This window comes from Ptychodera flava, chromosome 18, assembly GCF_041260155.1.
Source record: "Ptychodera flava strain L36383 chromosome 18, AS_Pfla_20210202, whole genome shotgun sequence".
Lineage (NCBI taxonomy): Eukaryota > Metazoa > Hemichordata > Enteropneusta > Ptychoderidae > Ptychodera > Ptychodera flava.
The window spans coordinates 37117754-37137094 of NC_091945.1; the positions used below are offsets into that span (position 1 = coordinate 37117754).

At 34.9% G+C, this 19341-nt stretch overlaps 1 protein-coding gene across 2 annotated transcripts; it reads right to left on the bottom strand.

The window, feature by feature from the left end:
• Positions 1 to 217: 217 nt before the first annotated feature.
• LOC139117520 (heat shock cognate 71 kDa protein-like) lies at positions 218 to 17205 on the bottom strand. Of its 2 annotated transcripts, none has more exons than XM_070680718.1 (11): positions 17091 to 17205; positions 13281 to 13493; positions 12610 to 12806; positions 10058 to 10210; positions 8569 to 8852; positions 7936 to 8213; positions 7098 to 7447; positions 6385 to 6548; positions 5394 to 5596; positions 3402 to 3486; positions 218 to 1942 (listed from the first exon to the last, which is right to left on the bottom strand). In XM_070680718.1, exons 3-8 carry the CDS (start codon positions 12718 to 12720, stop codon positions 6480 to 6482), a joined length of 1245 nt encoding a protein of 414 aa, XP_070536819.1. In that variant the 5' UTR covers positions 12721 to 12806; positions 13281 to 13493; positions 17091 to 17205; the 3' UTR covers positions 218 to 1942; positions 3402 to 3486; positions 5394 to 5596; positions 6385 to 6479. The 2 variants fall into 2 exon arrangements, with proteins under 2 accessions (XP_070536819.1, XP_070536818.1); XM_070680717.1 differs by lacking the exon at positions 218 to 1942 and adding an exon at positions 14960 to 15077 and having other exon boundaries at positions 2044 to 3486; positions 17091 to 17182.
• Between the last annotated feature and the right edge of the window lie 2136 nt (positions 17206 to 19341).

A 19341-nucleotide genomic window follows, 5' to 3' on the forward strand; every position in this document is an offset into this window, starting at 1 on the left:
CTGAAGTGTTTTTAGCCTGAAATTCCATACTCACCCCAAATTTCAGTATAAATGGAGATAACATACTTTAGTAGATCATCAGGATTTTATTTATTTGGTACATCATCTTTCTGTTCATATTTTTTCTGAGATTATCAGCATTCTTGTTGTCAGGGAATACATACCTCTATTTCTACTTCTGATATTCACTTAATTGAAATTACTTGCTGCAATATCATAATTTTCATATCATAACTTTATTTAGACACAGTGATTTAGTAAGAGTCACCTGTGTAAATACTTCCACATCTGAAATCATTAGACAAACAGTCTTCTGAAGTGTCTGCATTGTTTACGTCAGCTACAAGCTTTCGCTAATCAGATGGCTACATTTGTTGCTATATGTAAAGTTTACAATGATTATTACAACAATCTCCATTGTGAAGTTGTAAAGTTTCTCAATGGATGGACAATTGTGTTTCATGTTGAAGTAATTTCTTTTCAATGCTGGAATGAGAGGTGATAAATAGCAAATAAGGGTATTGGCTGGTGGATGTAAGACTTCTTGGGGGAACACTTGCATATTTGTTACCTAATAATGATTAAAGCCCCTGTAACTGTAACTCTTGAAATTTGTTAACCTGAAAAAGGCCTTCTCTTTGGTTTTCTTTAACTTCTACAAATTTAAAGGATATAGTCTTTTACTACTGAAAAATTGGACAGGTAAATTTAAATTTTAACCGTTATTTTGATTTCCTGCCATTTTAAAATCTGGTAATATTACAAAGAAAACAAAGCATATGATGTCCCAGTAGAAAACATTCAGCACTATTCATTATATTGTACTACTCTGTTGTTTCTGTGAAGATTCCAAAGTATATATGCACGACGTAGAGTGTTTTTGCTTTATTTGCATGAGGGTGCCATTTTACATTTGGGCAAACGTTTATTCTTTATCTTGCTTGAAATTGCACATGCAGTCCCAGTGAACAGTTTATTATACTTGTATAAACACCCAACAATGAGTACATTCCCATGAACTTGTTTTAGTTGGGAAGTAAAACCACAAAAATAGTGCTAAAAGATAGCCATTGGGCCTTTAAAGTGAAGACAGTGTTTATTTACACTAAGTATGCTCATGTCTTATATCTGCTACCAATACCATAGCACACCATTTATAAAACTTATTATAATATGAAATGTGCTAAAGTTTGATGAAACTCTTACTTTAACCCTTTCACCCCAGTTCCCTGTGTACAGGTCCAACTTTACCATAGAAAACAATGGATTTGGGACAAACCATGGTGGTGAAAGGGTTAAGTTTAGTGTTGGGAGAGGGATACGTATGCAAGTTCTAGGGCTTCACATTATGAAAACATGTCAAAGAGTCAGGAGTGCCAATGCAAATACATGTACCGCTCACCTAGGCAATAACACAGTTGTTATTCTATTACTATTTTGCTGCTCTTTATCATAAGGGAGAGTTATCGTTAGGATTTCCAAACCTGTGTAAGGCTGTACGCAAATGGTTTTTTATTTGCGTAAAATATCTCAAAAATTTGTACATTGACAACTACATGTAAGTACCTATAAAATAGCTGAATACGTGATATCGAAAACCGGTTCAAAAGTCAATGAATAAAGTGTTCAATAAATATTAGCAGTGACAATGTTTTTTCTTTGATGAGTTTTACAATCGTTAATACTGTTCTGTTCTATTCTCTGTCAACGGTATTCAATTCGTTACTTTTTCTGTCTACCACTTCCAACGATATCTTTGCTACCTGAACTCTATCATTGTTGCTCTGAAGTCAAATTCGCCATGTCTTGGGCCTTCCATGGATATCACCATCAGATTATTTATGACATCTTCACGCAGACAACTACATTTTGATGTTTTGATCCTGTTTTGGGAACTGAGCCCACTTTCACATGGGACAGATGAGACTGCAAGTATGGCCAACTGCAATATACGGAAAAAGTTCACAATATTCGTAAAGAAGCATGCAGACTGCCATTAAACTATTATTTCTAAGTCCGTGTGGCATTAGCTTAAATTGTTGATATTGACGTGGAGATCTTCAGGGTTTACAAGTACGAATCAGAAGCAATGGAAAAAAGAACATTTCTTTTGAAATAACGATGAACTTTATTGAACGCGTTACATCTGTATTGGTACAGGCTTGAAGGAAACAATTTACACGACGTGATTGACAAGATGTAGGACAAAACATTTCAAAATCATGCACATTTTTTGTCAGCAAACATTTTATTGTTAGTCATGGATAAACTACGCATTGGAGGGAAACCTCATGTGCTCATGTCTTCGTTACGGAAACTGTTTTTTGTATCGGATTACACAGGTGTTAATTTAGTTTGCGTACTTCAGAGAAATTATGTGTCAAATACGCAGGATTTTGCATTAACGGAAGCTCTGATAAGGTTCATCAAGCTGTTCAAATGTAAAAAAATCGTCAAAATTGAACCAGGGCTGTGACTGTTTATCTCTTGGAATTTCAAAATTGGCAGGAGTTTACACATGCGGTGCAGACAACAATTTCCAAAGTGTCACAGCCAGCTGTGTGCCTTGATTATCACTTTTTGTTTATAGGTCACTGTTTATGGGTCACTGTCTTAGTTAAGGATATAAATCCTGGCTTTGATAGCCAATAGGATGACTGGATGCAGACAAGCCATATTATAATATCTGAAAAGTTATCAATTGTGACAAACTAAGACAACAAAGACGTTGTTCCACAAACGATATTAGAGTACAGTAACTTTTCTGGTTGTGTCTTTTTCGTCTTAGCAAAGAGATCAAAATATTTCTCTGCTGAATATAATTCTTACTAGTGTATACTTTGAGGGAAAAACAAATTTGTCACCTGCATTTTGAATATTACAGGATTAAGTCTCATGTACTCTTTACAAATAAGTGTGCCTATGTCTCGTATCTGCTACCAAACGTCTATAATTGTGGTGTATTTGTGTAAATAAGCAAGTGTAAACAATCAGAAACAAATTCATTCCTTTGTTTCACTGCTGTCATTACCGGAAGTAACACAAGCAAACTATTGCACACACACACATGACAAAGATGTCACATTCTGAGTTTCATCTTCATCAGTACATAAATATATCCTGGAAAATCATCAATATACTGAGATATGTCATTACGGTTTTATGAAATTAAGGAAGGGAACACAAGGATATTGAAGAATGGTATTCCATTACAGATACAACCGCGTGGAAGTTGCTTATCTGGTGTCATTCTGTGAGCTTCTCTATATCCATAGAACTGTTAGTTGCATCCTGTGAAGGTTCTGTTTTTGACACAGTCTCAATTGCTATGATTTCCCAATACAGTAATCTCACAGCAATACTCAGTCGTAGTATAAATTATATCTGTCCACTTGCTTTACCTTGTACTCAACTTCCTAAGGTCAAGGACTTGCAAAATTCCTCAAACTCTTTCTGTTGACTTTCAAATTCTTCTTTCTTGGCAGTCTGTATGAAAATCAAATAATATAAGTCTATTGTCAATTGTAATTATAACGATGGATTATGATTTGAATTATCAACAGACAAGCACATCTCAATTTTCAACCTTTGTAGCTGATGAAAACATCAGTCTGATTGCATGATTCTGCTATGATTTCAATGAACACTGTTTTTAGTGGTTGTGGAAATGGAGCATGCAGAGCAAATGTCAAGAACATACCATTCTGTTTTCACTTCAATTTTAAAGAAAAGATTAAGAACAGGGAATGTTACCAATCACAATGATAAAAAGCAGTATGATTTGCATGTTCAGGTAAAGCTCAAAGTGTATCCTTTATTTTTTTCTACAAGTGTTCACACTGATCTGATTATGTTGAATACCAGATTATATATTATTACACCTCACGTATTATTCAGGTACTGTGATTGGCTGAGCCTCACTCACGTGATATAGAACAAAAAGTGATAGAACACGGCTAAGGTGATATAGCCCTGTCGCGTGTGCTGATATAGCCCTGTCGCGTGCAGTGATATAGCCCGCTACAACATTCTGGAATACCGCGCGTATACTTTCTGCGCGTACCACATCGTCGCGTAAATTTGCTTGGTATTTTCTGTAAAGCAATGGCTTTTGAAAGGCACAAGAAATTAGCTCGACCTGAAGTACACGCTGGAGTTCAGTACATTAAACGAGAAAAGCTTGAACAACACTGTGTTTGTTCTTAGACGTTAATTCAACTTCATGTAGCATTGCGATCGAGCAACAAATAGAACGTTCACTTTGGCGAGTCTCGATCGACACTTGACTGTATTCTGAGCAAATTTTCGAAAACAAGTGTTTGTTCGGTGTAATAAAATTAATAACACACGCTAGCACGGGCAAGATCACAATTTGTTGCCTGCCCTCGGGCTGGTGCTCATGACGGTAATATTGATGATACCCTCGCCTTCGGCTCCGGCATCATCAATATTACCGTCATGAGCACCATCCCTTGGGCGGGCAACAAAACGTGATCTTGCCCTTGCTTGCGTGTGTTATTATTTAATTATGGCCCAAACATGAGACTGTGTGCCCGAGGGCAGGTGACCATTTGCCCGACGTAAGGAGGGCAAATGGTCTCCTGCCCCGAGGGTATATAGTCCTATGTTTGGGCTATAATATTTTTATTACATGCCTCTCTTTCACAGTTTTCACTTAAAATATTTTGATTTATTGGCAAATGATAATCCAATGCTTTATTTCCATCTTAGAAGAAAATCCGTTAGAAATGGAACGATTTTCATCATCGAATGGCGCAATGATGTATTTAAACTACTGTTATGCGGTTTATCAATTTTTTTCTGCAAAATTTTCCAAAACCGGATTTCCTGTGCAAAACATGAAATTTGGACATTTCTATATCAAAACGTTGTCAAGTTGAAAATAGTTCCGGTTCACTTTCAGTCAAATGATGACAATGCGCCGTGCGACGTCATCGACGAGTTAGCATTGAATCTTATGGAGCGCGCGACGTTCGATATACGAGGCACCTAATAAGTGTTCATATTGGTCTGGTTATGTTGAATATCATGTGTTCACATTGGTCTGGCTATGTTGACTAAAACATGCATACACATTGGTATGACTATGTCAAATACGTTCTGTGTGCACATTGATCTGGCTATGTTGAATACCACATGTGGGAACATTGGTCCGACATGGTCCGACGTGGTCTGCATATCTACACATTGGTCTGGCAATGTATGAATACTACAGCTTGTCATAGAGCACTCATTCAAGCAAATCTGCTCCAGATATTCTGAAGCAAGAACACAACAAGCAAGTGAAACTTGCAGTTGCAATGAGTTTCATTAACTCTTAGATTGATATCAGAGAGAAATTCATTTGCCTTGAGTTGGCTGTAAGTACCTACCTGATGTGTATCCAACCAGTGTTGTAGCATGACCTTTTGTACAATAAGTTTCTCCATCAATTCTTTGTTGCCAGGGTTCTTTACATTATCAATAGTCCTCTGTAATTTATGTCTGGACAAAATTCTTGATGTCTCTTGGTCACTCTCTTTTAGATACTGGTTTATTTGTTGCCTCATAGTTTTTATTTCTTCCACTGAAAATTCTGAATGAAAAAAGAGGATCTGAGATTAATACTTTCAAAAAATTACTATTAAATCTAAATCTTGTACAAAACTTTTATTGTCTCAACATACCCTAGGGAATGCATAACACAAAAACAACGGAATGTTTTCAAAAGTGAAAGCTATGTGGAAGTATGTGTATTTAGAGAATCATGAAAATCTACGACAGATTTCACACTTGTGACTTGTACACTGGTATCAATGTGGGCTGAATTGCATACGTTTTTATATTATTGTGGCATTACGAATTTTGCCGACAATGAAAAATAATTCTGTGATGTATATGAAATACCTTTAAAATATACTAAATCATTTATACATTTATCTTTACTTGAAGAAATTAAATGTTTGAAGCATTCAGACATTTTGAAGACACAGTACAATGTTGTCTCAAAGAGCTATGCTGAGGCAATATAAGGTTTCCTCATGTAACAACAGGATGACAAATTATGTTCTGAAATAATATTTTGTGTTCATTAAAAACAACGTGAAATGTGACTGCAATGCCTAACATTTATAACTTGCTGTAATGTACTTAAAATAACATTGCCTTTTTTGGAAGTTCTGTTATACTTGTTACTTTACTATCAACAGCATATTTGATTTGTAAATATGTGTGGATTGCATATGATGGATTTGATGTCCTAATGAATTTTAAATCATGAAGACTGCACTTTCATAATCTGAGCTATGGAGACATGGAGACTAATGAATATATGGCATGGTAAATGTCTAGCTTTTTTGAATAACAAGACAAAGCACAACTTACTACTACAATTGCCAACTGTAACTGTATTGCTAGTACTTGAATTTTCATGAACGCAGACACATGGAGAACACTATCACTGGCTGGTATGTCAAAGGTCACAGCAATCTTTGGTACACCACTTGGAGCATTGGAAGATTGGGTAATGTAAACTTACAAAGGAGATTCTGAAATTGTCATATAAAATACCAGTATAATTTCATTTCTCAGATGAATGGAATAATCCATACTACTCAGTTCATTTAGTATTGTCTTTAAGTTTATGAGGGGCAATGTCTCATCATCTCAATTTTCTCACTGTGTTCTACATCAGTATTGCTTTCATATGTTGGTGGAAACTTTCAATGAAAATCACTTTGTAGATACTTTTCAAAAAGAATCCTACAAGTTGCTTGAAGATGTAAAGAGACCCCTCATCATCATACACATAAACTCTGAGTCCAATTTTGTGGTCCAAAATTTAACTTTGGAATACTAAACAATATTCAGCTCTATAGGAGTGTACATTACATGTATTTAAACCTAGTATGTTCTTCGAAAAAATTTGCATTGTAGGGGACTAATTTAGAATGAAATCACGAATAATAATGTAATGACAAGTTACATAACCATTGGTAATATACTTCAATAAAATTCAATTCATGAAGGTTCTTAGCCAGAGCTTTTAATTTTCTCTCAAAATTCCTGTTGGAAAATTACAATCTCAGAATACTTACATTATCTGAAGTCTGCACATTGTCTCCTTCATAGATTTTGATCTGTATGTTGAGTGGTTTTCGAGACAATGGTGCCTTGGATGTATCATGAGCATGGCAGTTGTGTTCGTATTCCTGGCGTTGTTTCTGAATCAACTCTGCCTGACAATCTGGAACAAGAACTGCTGGGTTTTCAACAAATGTTGTAAACTTCTGACACTTTTTGATTGGAATATTCGTATTTCGTTTTATGATCGGCGCCATCACACCATGAACTGCCTCAATACCAAGGGTCATTGGAGTAGCATCCACAAGTAGAATGTCTTGTAAGCTGTCAGATTTATCATTGCATAATATGGCTGCTTGTATTGCTGTGTAGAAAACACAGTGTGTAAAGAAAAGGCTGTATATCAAATGTATAACTCTAGTTAATATTCTATACAGTAACATTAGTTTTGGAGGAATGAGTGGTAGAAATCATTATTTATTATTTATCAAATGTTTCTAATAAAAGTGATTGACCAGTGTAGATTACGCTATATTAATGTGAGTTTGTAGACCAAAGGTACATCAAAACAGTCATATTAATGATTGGCCAACACAACCATGTATCCAGACTTTAGCAATAACGTAAATGCAGTGCTCTGTCAGATTGACATGCTATACTGAAACAATATCCTGGTATATCAGTACAAGACAGATATCTGTGATACATGTAAATCAACTAACCATAAGTTTGTGTACCTTGAAACCCTATAAGAAACAGAGCACTGCACTGGTTATAAATTAATAACAGCTTATCAAGGATAATGGAATACAGGCCAGCTTTAGAATTCAAATAAAAGAAACCTCAACAAACCTGCACCACATGCCACTGCTTGGTAAGGATTCACATTCATTTTCACATTAGTTTCATCAAAGTATTCTTTAAACATTGTCTGGACTTTAGGAATGTGAGATGCACCACCAATTACGACAATCTCATCTAACTTTGATTGAGTGACCTTGGCATTGTGCATTGCCTTCTTGACGACATTGAGAATTCTCTGGAATAACTTGGCATTCAGTTCTTCAAACAGATCTCTGGTTACCGAGGAGCAGAAATTAATATCTTCTGTTAGACTGTTGATCTCTACACTGGAAAAAAATGAAAGAGGAATGCAGTGGGAATGTTAATTCTAGTAATGAGATAGTATAAATAAAAAATTCATTAGCACTGCCTTTCAAATCTTTCATTCATTCATTCACTGATGTAAATTCTCACAAATATGTACGAGGTTATTGCTACTTTTTATACTTGTTTTATCAGCATCCAAAACTCACACTAACAAAAATTCTAAAAACAGAAATCAAAACAAATGTCAGGTGGATATTTAGCTAAAGCTAACTGCAACAATGCAGTGCCTTACATGCCAACACATACCAACACACACATACACACATATTTAAGAAAAACGTGAAGAATGTGACGTCCTATATACTAAGTAATCACCTTGCCATGGTTGCACTTGCAGATGACAATTTACACATGGCACTTTCACAAGCTGGTCTGAGTCTTGTCACTGCAAGCAGATCATTGCGTATGCTTTTGCCATGTTTTTCTTCAAATTCCTGAACAAAATGGCTGACCAGGTTGTTGATAAAATCTTCCCCTCCAAGATGGACATCACCTGACACTGACTTGACTTCAAAGATGCCATCATCAACATTGACAATGGAGACATTCAAACTGCCACCACCAAGATCAATCATCAAAATATTACGCTCTCGTTCCTCCTAGTATGAAATCAAAGGAAATCAAAATGCTTACTTCAATCATGGAGGTAGGAAGACTACCTCCATGGAGGTAAGAAGACTACCTCCATACTTCAATGCAAGTTGACATCAGTGCACTGACGTGGCTTATTTGAAAGTTTAAACAAAGTCTGGGCAGTTTTAGCATAAATGCAAAAAATAATTAAACCAAATTCTCTTGTGACACTATGAAATAAAACACTGTGTGCTGAAAAAAGTAAAAATGATCATGAATTTTGAATTTATTTTGAATATTCAATTTACACTCAGTCTATAAGAATACAAAAATAATCAAATACCAGTAACAGTATACAAATTTTTTTTATTTATTATTTTAAATTTCACCATTTTATACTCACAAAAAAAAACACGACAACATTTCATACTAGGACAATATCAATTCCTACTTGAGGTTACTTACACATTAACAGCTTTAGTATATCTTTGAGACCTATTATCACATCAATCTTTGAAATTTTAGAATTCTTGAAGAATACTTTTACAATTATAACATATGCCTGCCATAAAACCAGCTTGTTGACTTCACCGAATCGACAAACAGCTGAATATTGGCAAAATCATGATAATTTTTGATAATTAATGTTCAAATGTACTCAAAGATGATCATAAAATTTTCTTTGATACCAGAAATATTCTTCCAAGATGGCTGGTATACTGCTGGTGAACCACATCAATAATTGACATAACACTATTCAATGATTTGCTACAGAGTGTAATGACAGATTTTCAATTGACATGACAAACTGATTAAACTTACTGGCAAATTACAGAACAGTAATTGATTTGACAAGTCCATACCTGTTAAAAAGGTGTCTACACTCTTACCCAATGGAAGCTATCAATTAACTAATCAACACTTAATACCTATTCAAAGCTATTAATTATGCATTCACCACTGATTGGACAATTACAAAATTGGCTATCCACTGATAGGTCAAATACATGACATGATATCCGCTTTTGGCTCACACTAATTTCTTACAGGCACTTTTGGCTATCCCTGGGTTTGTCTTTGTTCTAGTTTGTAAGAGGATTATGGAAGTGTGATAGCGTTTTGTTTGCAGTTGAAATTGTAATCCAGTAAGTAAATTTTCTCCGTGACAATCTGGCGCCAACAAAGGCCTTTAAATTGTGAAATCGATAACAATGTAAGTATCTAATCTTACCCTCCGTGTGAATCCATAGGCTAAACTAGCAGCAGTGGATGCTATGATAGTAAACACATTGTTGAAGCCAGCTATGGTCCCTGCATCTTTAACACTCTGTCTCTGATTATAATTGTAGCTTGCAGGAACACTGATTACAGCGGTGTTTACTTCCTGTTCAAAATATAGTGTGAGTACACCGATTTACCATCATAATAGTAATAACCAATTTTGATGCCCTTATGTGCACTTTTACAACTGCTGAAAACATACTATTTACATTGTCATAGACCAAAATGTACTGACAGGGACAAGACTATGAGAGGGCTGTCTGCTGCAACATGAACATTTCTATTTTCAATGACTACAGAAAACATAGGGCCAAAGTCCCTGAAGCTACTATAGACATGGATACAAAATTAAGTATTTCCTGACTGTATGAAATTATCTCACTAAGGTCATCCTAGGGACATGTAAACCAAATATTAAAGTTGTCTGACCAGCGGTTTTGAAAAAACAAGCGACTCAACAGTTGACAGAGCTCTGCTGTGTTATGTAGAGAATAACCTTTTGTGACACATGTATTGATGAAGAAGGGATATCTTTGATAGCTCATTTCAGGATAGCCTGACCAAAAATGGAAAAAAATTCCGTAAGAATACAGATTTGCATATTTCATCAGACTATATTAGTCTATAATAGCAAATAAACGAGAGTTAATTACATTCTAATTAAAGTAAACAAGACTTGCTTAAATCAAGATTTACGTCATAAAATAACAGTATATCTGTCTGGTTATAAAGTAAGTTCTGTTGAATAAGTTGAGACTGTACGTACTCAGAGAAAGCACACTGAAGACAAATGTTTGAAACTTAAGAAGTTCAAGGTCATCAAAAGCATTATAAGGAATCATGTTACACTTTCATTGCACTGTTTACACAGATTGCATAATTGCTATAAATAGCACATGAGGAATCTTACAGCCCAGCTTTACCATAAAAACCCTATCACTTTGACCACTCTTTTAATTGACCACTCTATTTTTTTCCTCAAAAAGTAATCTTATTTTATCCTTACCAAGTCAACCATAAATGGAAATTAGAACTTTCTCTATCTCTATTTATTTGACCACCCTATCATGACAAACTATTATGAGCAATTTTTTTAGATAACATAAATGGTGGTTCATAATATATCAAAGTTGGGATTCAAGAAAGTTGCCTTTACATGTTTTAATCCTCAATTCACTATGAACTGTCAAAAAAAGTTGAACTTTCTGATAATTCCACACTAAAATTATTTTGGCTTTGATGATTTCCTAATTAATTCAATTATTTAAAATCATATTAATTATTTTTTTCTAGGTGAATTGATAGGGTTTGTACAGTACAAGAATTACATACAATGTAAGTCAAACTTTGACCAAAAATAACACAAAAATTCCTTAAAAATACACATTTGCATATTTCATCACAATTTGAACAAATCTAAGTTGGGTTATCCCTAGGGACCTATATACCAAATAACAAAGATGTCTGACTAGTGTTATGAAGAAGAAGATTTTTACAAAAAACACCTTTTTTGGCATTAATTTGCCTATTTTCAACAATATCAAAAAATCAAAAAAACAGTTTCTCAAAATCACATTTTTCATCTACACAACAAATATCAAATCAGTAAGTACTGCGGTTCTCAAGATATTTGAGTGGACGGACGCCTCACAAACGGACATACATACATACATACATACATACATACATACATACATACATACATACATACATACATACATACATACATACAGACTGACGACGGACGCCGGACGGATACCCATCCCAATAGCTTCTATAGACTATAGTCTATAGTAGCTAAAAAGTGTACTTATTCATATTTTAAAATAAATTACTGTTTTTGTGAATGAATTATGAATTATGATACAGACAGGACTTTGAATTAGTATACTTTTTCTGTAAAATCCAAGATGAGGAAAATCAGTACTGATAAATTTTATAAACCACTGTTTGTTGTATGTCACCATTAAAAAATTAAAAGTGACATTAGAATGGCGACTCTGAAATTTTCTAACAAAAAATATTTTGGGAATTAGTTTGAATATCATTTTTTGTGAATATCACAAAGATGGAAAAAAGCAGCTCTGATTACAATTCGTCAAACCACAGTTTTGGTAAACATCACAACAAAACTTAAAAGCGGCAGTAAAGTATTAAGAAATTCAGAATTTACATGAAGTAACATCTGATCATTTACTGTGAAACACCAGTCTTGTAAACAAATCCTATTTGCAGTATCTTGCTGTTGTACTGCTTGATATCTTGTGATATTTTTATGAAGTCATTGTATAAACATACTACATAGTAAATTAGTTTACAGACATCTTGCTGCGTCACCTGCTGTTTTAGTCTGTCTGATGTTGGCGCAAAGTTGTAAAGTTGACCACTAAAAGGGTAAATTCGCGAGCAAACTGACAAACCTAATTAGGTAGTGTATCAATATCCAGCTGTATCTCATCGTCAAAATCATTGGTAAATGTACTGTAAGATATAATTCTTTACCTTATGAAGATGTAATTCAGCAGTTTCTTTGAGCTGTCCCAATGTCAGGGCTAATATTTCTTCTGGATGAATTGTCCTTGCAACTGATTTTTGTTCAATTTGTATCTTCATTCCCGCATCATCTTCTACTATCTTGTATGGTAACAGATTTTGTTCCACTGATTTTCCGATATTACCACCTATGAGATGCTTAATATCTAAAAAGAAGACATTTATAAACAAATGACTTTTTTCACTAGTCATCTCATAATCTAATTAACTCTGCATTCACCTTGTTCAAGTCTCACATGCAAATAATGAACACATTAAAGTAAAGCTTGGGATATATGAACTTGACAATTAAACTTATTATTGAACATGTACCGGTATGTTTTACACATGAACCAAATTCATGATTGATATTGGCCATCATGGCTATTCTCAACGAAGTTGATGTAGCAGGCAAGTTCAGTACTTTGTTTGATTCTCTTTTTTTCTATTTTTTTATACATATGCCCTTCATTGAACTTTAGATATTAGTCTTCTCAAAACTGTCATCAGAGGATTCTCAGAAAATTTAATCTTTCTCTTGGAGTTTAACATCACCTGATCACAATCATGATTTTATTCATATGGAATGTACTGGCATTCATGGTACCTGACTTTGCCAATGTAGTTGCAGTCATACTCACTGATAGAGAGTTCTGTTGACTTCCATTCATTTGATCTCTAGCTGGATCACCAATAACACATCCATTATCAGTAAATGCTACATAGCTTGCAGTTGTTGGTTTACCCCATACGTTGGCGATTGTTTCAATCTTGCCATTCTGGAAACACTGACACATGACTTACTTATCCCTAGGTCAATACCAACACTGGTTCTTTTGGTTGTCATGTTACTGCTGAGGAAAGAATCAAAAGACTTTTCTGAGATGTTACCACAGTGGCAATGGAAAGAAAACAAGTCTTTCAAGTACTACACCATACTTCATTTATGTAGCCAAATCCATATCTGCTAATTCTAGTTTTTTGTGTGGTCTAGACTTTCTAAATTCAAACCCCACCTGTCCCTAGATCAATATTTCAAAATCCATTCCAAAAGTGTATTACATTCATCTGATGTCAAAGACAGCTATGACCATATGACGACATTGTATTTTCCTTAACTTTGGACAATGAACTTGATATTTCTGTACACATTCTGTTTTGCTAAGAGTTTGGGAGATATAAAATAAATGATTTTGGAAACTTGGTACTATTTCTGTTATCCCCTAATAAGATTGCATTATACCCCAGTAAAATTTATCATTGTACCACCCCTAAAAAAACACTGACAAATATCTGTGCAGTACTCTCTGCAGAATAATTACTGCTCTAAGCATAGACCCTTGAGAAAAACTAAGCTATCATATACCGGTAGATGGCAGTAACACCATAGATATATATGAGGTCCCACTTGACTATCTGTTCTATGTTGACGCATAATGTGCCTGCTTTTGATCAGAATTTATGTAAATTTGACAGACAAATTGTGAATGATATGGACATGCAAAGCTTTTTGACAAAAAATTGGCAAACTGTCCCCACAAATTTACATATGCAAATTTAAGCTTTATTTTAATATCCATAAGTCTGAATAAAGTCATCCATAGCATGGACTATTTCATTTAAACATGAAACCAGTGTATGATACAGTGTATTCAGAGTACAATGTCTTCATTGCCACAAGATGTAGAATGAAGGAACAATCTGACTGTGATTTAGAAATTCAATTTTAAAGACAGATTGTTTCCATTGTTTATCATATACATATATCAAAGCTTTTAATACATAATATGTATTGATCATTAATGCTTGGCACTATTAATATGGAGATACTTGCTATGAGCACTTGTAGCTCCATACTGCATGGTATCAACCACAGAAATAACTACTATTTGAAGGGTTGTTTACAAAGCTGTGTGAAACGAATTATGAATATCGTGGTCACAAGTTATCCCTTAAAAGGGGCGGGTTATTTATCAGCTCTATCGGAAAGCAAATTGACCAATTTGATAAAAATTTCGATAGAAAACAAATGACAAGCAGAATGTTAATACTCAATGTCAACAAGTACTACTGTGAGAACCAGGGATTGAGAACCGCCTCTTTAAAGCTTACATTCACCAAGAAAACTGCATGCATGTTTTGATACATGCAATCAACTCTTATCTTACCAAGTCCATATGTCACCATCAGATCAAGTTGGTTAAAACCAGTGAGATATATGAGGTCTCATATGTTGCATTTTAACAATAACTTCAATGTTTGAAGGTCCCTGAATACACAGATACTGTAAGTATGATGTTTATATACTACTGTAACATACCAAGCCATGGAGGTGAAATAAGTATAGATTTGGCTCAATACTGCTTTTCACCGACTTAGCAGATGGGGAAGTGATACTGTCTTGAAAGATAAGGGTTCATCTGTTCATTGTGGGGGACCTACAAAAAACAACACACTCAGGATACTTTGTAAATAAGATTTGAATCAAATCTCTGTGTGTGGTAAACTTGCCAACATATTAAACACATGTAATAAGGGTAAATTTGTCACTATAATCATTGCCAACAATGATACCAGTGGTATCACAGACTCAAACAAAGCATAGACCTTCTCAGGGATCCAGTCATACTATTTAATGGATAATTACTTTACTTTATTGCTCAACAACACACTCAAGGAGTGTGGTAAGGCAAAAATTACAAAACTCAAAGATGCAGACTTCAACAAACACTGGATGAAGCTGCTGGGGGAGGAACTAAAGTACAAGAAATAAATTTGGCAAGAGGTAGTTTATCTTTGTGAGTAAAGATATACATGAACTTTTCTCTGTCATTCAAATCAAGAAAGCCAGGATTATACAAACTTGTGGATGAAAATAGACTATCTCAATAAGTTCTGTATTTTGGACATTCTATTACAAAGTGAAATTCATCCTCAACTAAAGACTTACAATATTTGTAGAATCTTTCATTTGCAGGAACTTTTGGAATTGACCTTCTACCCAATTCTATTTGAAGGTTGTGATCCGAAATTCTTAGTTTTGTTAGCCACTTCCTAAGGTAAAAGATTTTATATCTAACAAGTAACTTTCAATTTCAAAATTGTAAGTTTAGAGCTTATTCTTCTGCATTCCGCACTTCCCTGTATCATTATGCGTATTTTTCAGCCAAATGTTTGTTCTTAAATTTCACATAAACTATCATATACATTGTTAACTGTGGAATTGATATTGCAAATAGAAGTCCATGTATCACTCCCACTGTTCGAGTTCAATATACTTTAGACCAATCTGAATTTAACCTAAAGGATGTGTAAGCAGACCTTTGTAAGACGTCATCTGATAAAACCAATCTATGCCAGTATTTGAGCATGTGCTAATAATAATAACCGTAATCTACCTAGCTCTCCAACAACACCTACACAGGGTTAGGGTTAGGCTTAAGTTAGGGTTAGGGTTAGGGTTAGACGTAAGTCACTCCCTCCATATTACCAGACTGGTAATATTGAGGAAGTGACATATGTCTAACACTAACTTAAGCCTAACCCTAATCCTAACCCTAACTTACGCATAACCCTAATCCTAACCCTAACCATGGAGGTAGTAGAGACTACTACCTCCATGCCCTAACCATCGGAAATACATATAAACCAATAAACAAACAAACAAATAAATGAATAAACAATAATATTGACAAATATAAACAAAACAGCTTTTCGCTATTTTATTAAAAATAACAAATAAACAAACATAAACACTTACACTTACACACAAACAAACACAGACACACATAAACAAGGAGGAATAGCTTCCCGTGGCTACACTCTACACGGCAGATCGTCCATGTAGCCGACACGAACACGAAGTGTCTGTTACCGGCTACCAAAAACTATTAAATATAGTAAAGAATGAGCTACAAAATCACTATCAGTTTTAAGTTGCAGGTAGAATAAGTCTGTGCCTTTGTAAAAAATAATATAAAAATAGTAGAAAGTGAAGAACCAGCTGAAAGTTAGTTGAGGAGACCTTGACCGCATATCATTTGCATCTCATTGTCGGCTACATGGACTGTGTGCCCTCTAGACTTGCTTCAAGTCTGTGGCCATATAAATATCAAAACAGAATAAATTGAGGGAATGAACCTCAGCAGACTGAAAGGCTAGGTGTAGGCTGGTGCTCAGATCGTGGAGTGAATGCCTTGCCCCACAAGTTGGGCCGGACAGTAACTGCTCTGGCGAGCCAAGCCAAGCGACTTGGGGCCATCTAAGCGGCTAGCGGTAAGCCTACTCTTATTTTACTGAGACTCAATGCAAGCAAACCATACCTGACGGTTTGCTTGCATTGAGTCGAATTCAATGCCTGTGTTATACAACAGGCATGAAATGCAAAAGGGTGGTAGAATTAGTTGGCAATGGCCATTTGCTGACGATTTCAAAGTCCATGAGATACTTACTCTGCACTAGTCGAGGACAGTAGCCGTAAACATGATTTCCAACAGAGTGTCACTGTCAGGAGTTATATCACGTGTATCAGCAAATCAGGTGCTCTGTCGAGGTCAGAGGTCACAGAACATGCGCAAACACTCCTTTCGTATTCCATGTCAGGTCGCTCACTGCAGCTCAAGTGCAAGTGACACGCACATCGCATTTGATACGGGTGTAAGCATAGACCCTCGAGGGTCTATGGTGTAAGTTGCACGTCAGCTAGAACATGGAGATGGAGGAGGGAAGAAGTGACGGAATGATGTTCTAGAAAGGTACTAGGTGGATGCATTGTTTTTTAAACCGTCGGTTACAACTATCCAGAAAAGTATTTAGATGCATAAAATGTACATCCTTTGAACTGAAAACCGGGCTGAAAACACAGGGAACTCTGACTGAACAGTAAACAATTAATAAAAAATAGGAAAAACGGTAAAAAAATGAAGAAAAAATAGAATAAACAAAGTCAAGTAAGTAAACAAAACAAACATGCAAACAAGCAAACAAACAAATGACAGACGGATCAATAGTGACACTTTCATGAACCAGACTAGATCACCTTGCTATGGAATGACCTTCCTTTCTAGAGTTTGTATGTTTGCTTGTTTACTTTTCTTTGTTTACTTGTTTGATTTTTATTCTAATTTTTTCTTTTAGACCGTTTTTCCTATTTTTTTATTTTTCTATCTCAGTTGATATGTGTTCGTTTTTGTTTATTCTATTTATTTTTGACCGTGTTTTCTATTTTGTTATTTTTCTATTTATTTATTTGTTGACTGTTATTCAGTCAGAGTTCCTGAGCTGAAAGAAGATAAGATAATTCTGTTTTGCACAGTTTGGCTCATGCATTGCTGTTCAGTGTGTGCAAATGTGAAGTCACTTTAATATATCACTTATAGTATGTAATAAAGTCCAGGCAGGGGTGATGGTGGGGATGGAGCGAATGGGTATGACAGCAAATTTTTTTTCCGATCACTTCAAGAGCAATTTTTTTCTATTGTTTGGCATGTATCAAATTTCTGATTCTGTCTGCAGAAGCAAACATTTTTCTTCTCAGAAACCAAAAGCATGCAGTTCATAATTTAAACCATGTCACCATGGTCCATATCTATACCTTTAACTATAATGTAGTGCTGTACAAGTAACAATAAACAGCAGTTTACAAAACATGCTTCTTTGATTTAAATTTTATGAAAAAAGAGGCAACGGATCAAAATCCATTCAGAGCTGACTGATCTGGGGAGTGCTGTACTCCTGATCCCTAAGAGTTCCTTTCCTTCAGAATCAGGCCAAGGACCATAATAGTACCAAGGGCCAGACAAAATATGTTCTATGTGTATAAGTGTGATCAATATGTTACAACATGTAGTATAAACTACTGCCAAGAAGTTCTCAGATTTATGGTGATTTAATCTAATAGTATAGTTTCAGGGCCAGTTATGCTAACTTTTGATGATTTTTTATAATTATGTCAATTTAAGTTTTATTTCTACACCCAAAACAATGTTGAAACATCCATTTTTTAGGTTGTCAACATAGCGTCTACAATGGTAAAATGCATTGTCTTTGTTTATATTTGAATTCTAGTCCAGACTAGAATTCAATTGTCAACAATAAAAACGTAGTTTACACATGGACAGGATGAGTTGACAAGCTGAATACTGTGTGCATCAACATACTCTGGGGAGTACAACAATAAATAATGGTTGATATCAAAAATGAAAATTGTAAAAAAAAATCATCGAAAGTTAGCATTACTGGCCCTTTAAATACTGATTATGTCTGACTGCTCATTGCAAATAAACTTAGAAATATGTTTTCAAGGGTATGTCATTACAATGATTACATTTTGTACAATTAATTTAAATCAGATTTTGTAAATGCTTTTAAAACAGGACTAATGCTAACATCTATTGAAAATATTAGCCATGCTCTGGGGAGGGCACTTTGAGAGAATATGGGAGAATCAGATTTGCCAGCTTGCTGATTTCAGCACTTTGACTACAATTTTTTACTTCTGTTTGTGGTAACATTTTTTTCCTTGAACCATTACAGGACCTTACAATAATTTTTTTCAAAAGAATATGTGAATTTTATGCTTCTTCCTGTGCTGCTAACTTGGGTTTAGAGCCAGTTTGCGAAGACATCCCCCTCCAGCCCCTAATCTAATACAATCTTTATTTCCTGTAAAATATACCAGGACTTGTATTTTAAAATGTCAGC

What these genes read in the sequence shown, in the direction of transcription:
- LOC139117520 (XM_070680718.1), bottom strand. Translation starts at nt 12,720, where the DNA reads ATGAAGATACAAATTGAACAAAAATCAGTTGCAAGGACAATTCATCCA. An exon ending in CCTATGGATTCACACGGAGG is followed by an intron (nt 8,853 to 10,057) that starts GTAAGATTAGAT and finishes ATTTCATACTAG; the next exon opens with GAGGAACGAGAGCGTAATAT. An exon ending in GCAAGTGCAACCATGGCAAG is followed by an intron (nt 8,214 to 8,568) that starts GTGATTACTTAG and finishes ATTTTTTTCCAG; the next exon opens with TGTAGAGATCAACAGTCTAA.